The following is a 7,429-nucleotide window of genomic DNA, read 5'->3' as shown; positions in this document are numbered from 1 at the left end:
GAGGGAGGGAGGGAGGGGAGCTGTTTGGAGGCTGCAGGCGGCAGGGCTGGGGAGAGGGAGGGGCACCAGGAACCGGCTACGCCTGCTGGGATGGGCCGCCGTCGCCCTGCGCTGTGTCCCGACCTCCTGCACCCCGCCGCCGCCGCCTGCCCTCTGCAGCACGTCACCTTTGTCAGCGGCACCAACGGCAGCGGCAAGAGCGCGGTGCTGCAGGCGCTGCAGTGCTGCCTGGGCGTGCGGGCCGCCCACACGGGCCGTGCCCGGACCTTCCAAAAGGCACGTGGGCCTGGCCTGCCTGCCTGCCGGCGCTGGCGCCTGCGCTACCTGCCTGCTCCGTGCCCTGCCCGTGCATGGCGAGCCTCGCCGGCTTTGTTTGACGTTGGTCCCCTGGCGCTGGCGCTGGCGCCGCCGTGTGTGTGCAGTTCATCAGGACTGGCGCCGACGAGGCCATCATCCGCGTGACGGGTGGGTGGGCGGTCCTGCTGTCACGCGCGCTGTCACGCGCCGCTTGCTTCACGCGCATGCGGCCTGACTGCAGTGCCCGTTGCCCCGCCTGCCGTACCGCCTGCCGTACCGCCTGCAGTGTACAACCGCCCCTACAAGGGCCACGACGCCTACCGCCACGCCCTGTTTGGCGACACCATCACCGTGGAGCGCCGCATCTCGCGCGTCGGCGCCTCCTCCTCCTACGCCCTCAAGGACAGCGCGGGGCGGGTGCAGGGGCGGAAGCGGGAGGACCTGGACGCCATGCTGAGCACGCTGGGCCTCAACGCCGCCAACCCGGTGTGCGTGATGACCCAGGACACCGCACGCAACTTCCTGGCGGGCAGCAGCAACAAGGTGGGGCTGGCAGCTGCTGCGGGGCCGCCTGCGGGGCTAGAACTACTGCCCTACTTCCGGCACTTTGGCGGCGGCAGAACGGTGGCCGGGCAGGAGGGCGGGCGCCTGTGCGCCTGCGCCGGCCTGCTGGGTGCGACCCCATGCGGGCCGACGGCCGCACTGACGTGGCACGTGCTGACGTGGCCGCCCTGCCCGCAGAGCGACCAGGAGAAGTATGCGCTGTACATGGAGGCCACCAGCCTGGAGCAGATCTCGTACAACCTGGAGGTGTCTAAGGCGCAGGTCAGGCAGATGGACGAGACCGTGGCGCAGGTGAGGGGCGGCGGGGCAGCGTGTGCGGGCAGACAGCCGCCGGTGCGGGAGCAGCGGCTGAGGCGGTAGGCGCGGCTGCTGCTGGGCGTGCCAGTGTAGCAAAGCGTGGCGAGTGTGCTTGCAGCCACGCTGGGGGGTAGCAGGTGTGGGGCCGTGTCTGGCAGCGCTGGCAGTGGGCTGCCGCTGCCTCGGGTCGGCTGGCAGCCTCCCTGGTGGGTGAGGGAGGCCTGGCTCAGCCTTGGCGCTTCCACACAGCTGTCCACCCACACCGCCATCACCCACACACCATGCCCCAGCCTTCAGCATCTCTCTGCTCTCTTTGCCCCCTTTTGCCCCGCCAGATACGGGAAGAGTACGATGCCATGGTGGCGCACCACGGCGAGCTGCAGAAGAGCATCAAGGCGCTGGAGGGGATCCAGGGGTGGCGCCAGGAGGTGGAGCAGCTGGAGCAGGTGGGGTGCAGGGCGTGGAGAGGGTGGTAGGGCAGCAGAAGGGGGTCAAGGGAGCGGATGGGACTGTAGGGAAGGATGGAAAGCAGCCCAGGGAGCGGAGGCGTTGACATGGCAGAAGAAGGAAAACACAGGGAGGAGGGAGGGAGAGAGGAAGGGAGGAAAGCTGCGCAGAGGTGCCCCCCAGCCATCCCAACCTGAGCGCCCCGCTGCTCGGCCCCGCAGGTGCTCACGTGGTCGGTCGTGGACGAGCAGGCCGAGGGGGCGGCCAGGGTGCTGGCGGCGCTGGAGGGCATGCCTGCCCAGCTGGCAGAGCTGGAGGCGGCGGTGGAGGAGCTGCAGCGGGAGCACGCCGCGCTCAAGCAGGCGACAGAGGACAAGGTGTGTGTGTGTGTGGGGGGGGGGGGGGGCCGGAAGGGGAGGAGGGCCGGGCGGGAGGGCCGCTGCTGGGCTGCATTCCGGCGGCTTTCGGCTCCTGGGCCCCGGTTGCAGCACGGGGCAGAGCCTCTTCCGACTTGTCGTGCTTGTCCCTGGGGCCTTGCCGACCATCCGCGAGGCCCTGCCTTGGCGCCTCCTGCCCCCGCTCCCTGCAGTCTGCGTTCCTGACAAACTACAACAACCGCGCCACCGAGCTGGCGGCGGAGGCGGAGGCGCTGAAGCAGCAGGCCAAGGAGGCGCACCGCGCGGCCCGGGCGGCAGAGGCCAAGATCCAGCGGCTGCGGGAGGGCCTGCAGGAGGCGCAGGCGCACAAGGAGGTGCGTGCGCAAGCAGGTGGTTTGGCAGGGGCCGGCGAGCCGTCGAGCAGGGTGGCTTGGCGGTCGAATGAGGGAGCGGTCCCAGCGCCAGGCTGCGCTGCGTCGGCCGTGCGGCTGGCTGCTGCCGTGGGCCGCTGCCCGTGCCCGCTCCACTCCCCGAGCGCTCGCTCACCCTCCAGCACCGCGCCACGGCCCGCCTGCAGACGCTGGAGACTGCGGTGAAGGAGGTGCAGGACGATGTGGTGCAGGCCACGCAGGCAGCTGTGGCGCAGTACCAGCAGCAGCTGGGCGCGGCGCAGGCGGCGGACGACGCGTGCCGCGAGGAGGTGGGCTGCCGTGCACCCCTGGGGGCTTGGTTTGCCTGGGCGGGGCGGGGCCGCGGGCCTTTGCTTGCCCAGCGCCCAGCGCTTGTAGCCTGGGCCTGGGTGTTGAGGGGTCGCCAGCCGGGGTGCGACGCGCACACACACATCGGCGCGCAACCCCGGCATCACCGCCTGCCTTCCTTGCTGTTCCTCGCCTCTCCTCCCTGCCCTCCTTTCTTCCCCACTGCAGGTGGCGGGCGTGGACGGTGAGTACCAGCGCCTCGCCGCCGCCACCAAGGCCGCCCACGAGCGCAAGGAGGCCGTCAGCAGCCAGTGCTATGCGGCGGCCAGCCACGTGCAGGCGCTGCAGCAGCAGGTGCAGCAGATCCGGGAGGCGGGGCGCAGCAAGGCGGCCGCGTTTGGCGGGCGGCCCGCGGCCAGCCTGGCTGCCGCCATCCAGCGCTCCAAGGCTCAGTTCAGCCGCCTGCCCATCGGCCCGGTGGGGCAGTACCTCTCTCTGGAGGACCCCAGGCGAGGCGGGCAGGCGGGGGTTTGCTTGTGGCTTGGGGCTGCATAGCCGGGCTGGCGGTGGTTGGGGCCGTTTTGAGTTTGCGCGGCTGAGCCATGCAGCGCCGCCGCTGCTTTGGTGGCCGCCCTGGCAGCAGAGGCAGCTGGCCAGCACCCGGCGCTCTGCCCCACAAGCCCCAGCAGCCTCTCCCCTCGCTCAGCTGCCAACCCATGCGTGCCGTGCTGCTGGCCCTGCCCTGTTCTTTCCTCCTCAGATGGGCCATGGCTGTGGAGGCCGCCATCAGCCTGCAGCTCAATGCCTTCCTGGTGCACACCATGGCAGACGGCCGCCTTCTGCGCCAGATGATCGCGCAGCAATTCCAGGGTGGGGCCGCCAGGGGGTGCTCGCTCCAAGGCTGCTGGCTCCACGCCAGCTGGCGCCAGCTGGCAGCAGGCGGTGGCATTCCGATGAGCACCAGCCGTGCTCCTGGCAGCCCCTCAAGCCAGCCGCCGCCCCAGCTGGCTCCCCAGTCCTGGGCCTCCCACGCTCTCCCTCCTGCTGACCCACCCCCCGAGCCCTCCTGTATCCTCCCACCTGCAGGCATCGGCGGCATCCGCCCCTCCGTGTTTGTCGTCAACTTCGACCTGCCGCAGCACGTCATCCCGCCCGCCTCCCAGCCCCCGCCCGCCATCCCCACCATCTACCGCGTGCTGCGCTGCGCCGACCGCAAGGTGGCGGCGCCCATCCTGAACAACCTGGTGGACCAGGCGCACATAGGTGGGCGGCTGCCGCGGCGGGGCTGCCGTGGTGGCAGAGCATGAGGGTGCGGCGGCGGGTGGGAGTGCAGGTGGTAGGGCTGGTGTGGGTAGGAGGGCTGTGGCTCCGCGGGCCTACATTTTCAACATGCAGCAGGCTGGTGCCCGGGTAGGACGATGTGATGCTTGCGTGATGCACGGGAAGCCGAGGAGGCATGGCCGGCTTGCTGCTTCCTTCCTTGCACCCCACCTCGCCCTGCCGCCCGCGCCCGCCTGCCCGCCCGCTGGCGCAGAGAAGCTGGCGCTGGGCGGCAGCGGGGAGGCGTGCAAGTCCGCGGCCTGGCAGGCGCAGAACGTGTCTGCCTGCTACGCCCCCGACGGCAGCAAGTACTACCGCAGGGGGTCCACCAACACTTCCATCCCGCCCCCGCACTGGCTGCGCTGCGCGCGGCTGGGCGTGTCCGCGGCGCAGCAGACGAGCGAGCTCGAGAGGGAGGTGCAGCGGGCGCAGCAGGAGCTGGCGCAGCTGGAGCTGCAGTTCCAGCAGGCGCAGGCCGATGTGGCGGCGGCGAACGCGGCCGAGGTGGAGGCGCGGCGCGGCGTGGCCGCAGTCAAGCGCAAGCGGGTGCGTGCGTGCCCGGGGGCACCGCCCTGGCCGAGTCGGGAGGCGCGGCCTGCTGCTGCCGACATCGCTGGGCCGCTCCGCTGTGGCATGCGGGCCGCTGTCGTGTGATAACTTTGCCTCTGCCTGGCTTGGTGGGTATGTGGTGCAGTGGGAGACGCAGACGGTGCTGACGCAGCTCACCCAGCAGCCGCCGCCCGAGGTGCTGGCGGCCACGCAGGGTGGCGGCGACAACGACACGCACGCCGAGATCTGGCAGGTGGGCGTGTGTGTGTGTGGCTGGGAGAGCAATTGATTGCGGCACAGGCGTGTCCATGCTGGTGTGGACTGGCGCCTGCTCTCCAGCAGCATTCTTTCGCATTCACTTCAGTGTTGTCATCTGGAGCACGCGTTGTGTGTGGGTGTTTGTGTGTGTCTCTCTCTGGCGCAGGCAGCCCAGGCCTGCATCGACCTGGAGCAGCAGCTGCGGGAGAAGCAGGGTGCGGCGGAGGAGGCCGGGGCGGCCGCGCGGCAGGCGGTGGACGCGCTCCGTGAGAAGAGGTGCGGCCGCTGCAAGCTTGCTGCTGGTGTCGTCCGCCCGCCTGCCTGCCGGCGTGCCTGGTCCACGCTCTGGCCCTGCCTGCTGCCTCCCCACTCGACCAACTGGCGTCTTATGCACCGGCCACCCATGCCTGCCTGCCTGCCTGTCTGTCTGTTCCACCTGCAGGGATGCCATGACCCGGCTGAACGAGGAGAACGAGGCATTTGTGTCTAGCTACCACCAGGAGGTGGAGCAGCTGCAGGCGGTGGCTGCCCGGCTGGCGGAGGCGCGGGAGGCGGGCGAGGCGGCGCGCGCGCGGCGCGCCCAGCTGCAGCAGCTGGCCGCGCAGCAGGCGCAGGAGCTGGCGCAGGTGGAGGAGGGCGCGGCGGCGCTGTGCTCGCGAGAGGCCGCGGACGAGGCGCGGCGAGCTGTCGAGGAGAGGCTGCGCGGGAAGAGAGACATGGGGGAGGAGGAGGTGGCCAGCCTGCTGACGCCCGAGGTGGGCGGGCGGCCTGCTTTGTGGCGCGTGTGCACAATGATATGCATGCTATGCATGCTATGCACACTTCGGGGGGCTGTCATGCGTGCCGTCTGCGCCCTGATACACGCCAGGCGCCGCCGCTGGCCTGTGGCCTTGGGCCAAGGCCACCTGGCCATTGCTTAGCTGGCTCGCAACGCGTGCGTTACCGGCTGCGCCTGCCGCACCACTCACGCCGTGCAGCTGCTGCGGAAGAAGGTGGCGCTGCTGGAGCGAAAGATTGCGGAGCACGAGCGGGCGGCGGGCGGCAGCCTGGCGGAGCTGCAGGTGGGCTGGACGTGGTGTGTGGTGTGTGTGTGTGTCGGTGTGTGGGTGTGGGGTGTGTAGATGGGTGCGTGGGTGTGGGGTGTGCGTAGGTGTGGGGTGTGCCAGGCAGACCAGCAGGGAGCGAGTAGGCCGTAGCTGCCTGGGGCAGCCGGGGGCAGCCCTGGCAGGAGGGGCGACCCTCCAAGCCCTGCCACACCACCCTCCCACCTTCGCCCTCCCTCGCCCGCCCGCCGCCTCGCAACCACCACCCGCAGGACGCCTTTGCCGCCAGCTCAGCACGCATGGGGCGCGACGGGCGGCGCTTCCGCGAGGCCATCTCCACCTACCAAGTGAGAGAGTGTGGGTGGGTGGTGGTGGTGGTGGTGGTGGCAGCCAGCGGGGCGGCAGCCAGTGGCTGACAGGGAGGCTCGACAACCGCCCTGCCCTCCTATGATCATCAGGCACCCCTTGCCCCACACACCAGGTGGTGGACGATGCGCTCAAGCTGCGCACCAAGAAGCTCAGTGAGGTGGGTGGGCTGCGGCAGCTGTCGCCAGAGGCTGGGTCCCGGCCTGGCCGCCCAGAGGGCTTGCAGCACCTCTCTGTGTGCTGGCCTGCCCGGGGCTGCCTCTGCGCCGGCCGTCGCTGTGTGTATGTGCGGTGGGAACTGCTCGGTGCACCGTGGCCGTCCCTGTAAGGGTGGTACCCACCCTGCCGCTTTATGCCCACCCCCCACTTTCTTCCTTCCCTCCTCCCTCACCTCACCTCTTCCTCCTTGCAGCTGGACCACCGGCTGGAGGACCTGGTGAATGCCAAGTTCAGGCAGTACATGTGGAAGAAAGGGCACTCGGTGGGTTGGGCTGAGTGCACTGGGTGGCCTTTGCGTCTTGTTGCTTTCCTCTGCACGGGCTGGTGGTTGGGATAGGGTCTTGAGGCCGTTGCTCCACCGGCTGGTCCCGCTCGCCGTAGCCACGCGCTGAGTAGTGAATATGCCGCCACCCTTACCGCCATCTGTACCGCCACGTGCACCGTTTGCAGGGCATGATCAAGCTGGACCGCAAGGCGCAGAGCCTGCAGCTCAAGGTGCAGATAGGCTGCAAGGGCAGCAAGGAGGGCGGCGCGGTCAAGGACCTCAAGCAGGCAAGCCTGCAGCTGCTGGTGGTGCTGCCGCCCTTGCCCCGCGGCTGCCCACAGCTTTGCCCTCTGGCCCTGCCGCCCGCCTGTCGATTCCCTCCTGCTGCCGCTGCCTGCCCTGCTTCTCCCGCTGCTTCCCGCATCCCTGCCTGGATGCCCATCGCCACCACTGCCAACCTCCTCTGCCGCCACCCCCGTGTGCAGCTGTCTGGCGGCGAGCGCAGCTACACCACCGTGGCGTTCACGCTGGCATTAGGGGGCCACACAGAGATGCCCTTCCGGGCCATGGACGAGTTCGATGTGGTGGGTGGCCCCTGGGCGGGGCGGTGGGGCCGCTGAAGTCTGGCGGCTGCTGGGCTTGTGAGAGGCGGGAGGGCTGCGGGCGGGACCGCCTGGGTGGAGTGTGGAGGCTGCTGGGTTCTTGGGGCGAGCAGCGGGGGGCAGGTCG

At 70.3% G+C, this 7,429-nt stretch overlaps 2 protein-coding genes across 2 annotated transcripts in view; both read left to right on the top strand.

The window, feature by feature from the left end:
- CHLNCDRAFT_138917 (hypothetical protein) overlaps positions 1 to 3,235 on the top strand; it is a gene marked incomplete at both ends in the record, with an annotated part of 4,692 nt that extends 1,457 nt beyond the window's left edge. Inside the window, 9 exons of the mRNA XM_005844557.1 lie at positions 160 to 234; positions 423 to 465; positions 584 to 840; positions 1,039 to 1,152; positions 1,494 to 1,604; positions 1,827 to 1,982; positions 2,195 to 2,356; positions 2,560 to 2,682; positions 2,909 to 3,235. Coding sequence (XP_005844619.1) covers positions 160 to 234; positions 423 to 465; positions 584 to 840; positions 1,039 to 1,152; positions 1,494 to 1,604; positions 1,827 to 1,982; positions 2,195 to 2,356; positions 2,560 to 2,682; positions 2,909 to 3,235 — 1,368 coding nt within the window. The remainder of the gene's footprint in view (positions 1 to 159; positions 235 to 422; positions 466 to 583; positions 841 to 1,038; positions 1,153 to 1,493; positions 1,605 to 1,826; positions 1,983 to 2,194; positions 2,357 to 2,559; positions 2,683 to 2,908) is intronic.
- A 212-nt stretch (positions 3,236 to 3,447) lies between these two features.
- The window catches only part of CHLNCDRAFT_138916 (hypothetical protein), a gene marked incomplete at both ends in the record, with an annotated part of 4,916 nt that continues 934 nt past the window's right edge, over positions 3,448 to 7,429 (top strand). The window contains 12 exons of the mRNA XM_005844556.1: positions 3,448 to 3,550; positions 3,767 to 3,943; positions 4,215 to 4,546; positions 4,695 to 4,802; positions 4,974 to 5,083; positions 5,250 to 5,562; positions 5,785 to 5,868; positions 6,123 to 6,197; positions 6,332 to 6,376; positions 6,629 to 6,697; positions 6,886 to 7,008; positions 7,186 to 7,284. Of these exons, the coding sequence (XP_005844618.1) occupies positions 3,448 to 3,550; positions 3,767 to 3,943; positions 4,215 to 4,546; positions 4,695 to 4,802; positions 4,974 to 5,083; positions 5,250 to 5,562; positions 5,785 to 5,868; positions 6,123 to 6,197; positions 6,332 to 6,376; positions 6,629 to 6,697; positions 6,886 to 7,008; positions 7,186 to 7,284 (1,638 nt within the window). The remainder of the gene's footprint in view (positions 3,551 to 3,766; positions 3,944 to 4,214; positions 4,547 to 4,694; positions 4,803 to 4,973; positions 5,084 to 5,249; positions 5,563 to 5,784; positions 5,869 to 6,122; positions 6,198 to 6,331; positions 6,377 to 6,628; positions 6,698 to 6,885; positions 7,009 to 7,185; positions 7,285 to 7,429) is intronic.

Source organism: Chlorella variabilis (assembly GCF_000147415.1).
Source record: "Chlorella variabilis unplaced genomic scaffold CHLNCscaffold_22, whole genome shotgun sequence".
Lineage (NCBI taxonomy): Eukaryota > Viridiplantae > Chlorophyta > Trebouxiophyceae > Chlorellales > Chlorellaceae > Chlorella > Chlorella variabilis.
The sequence above is the reverse complement of the archived record's forward strand: the minus strand, read 5'-3'. Positions and strand labels throughout refer to the sequence as shown.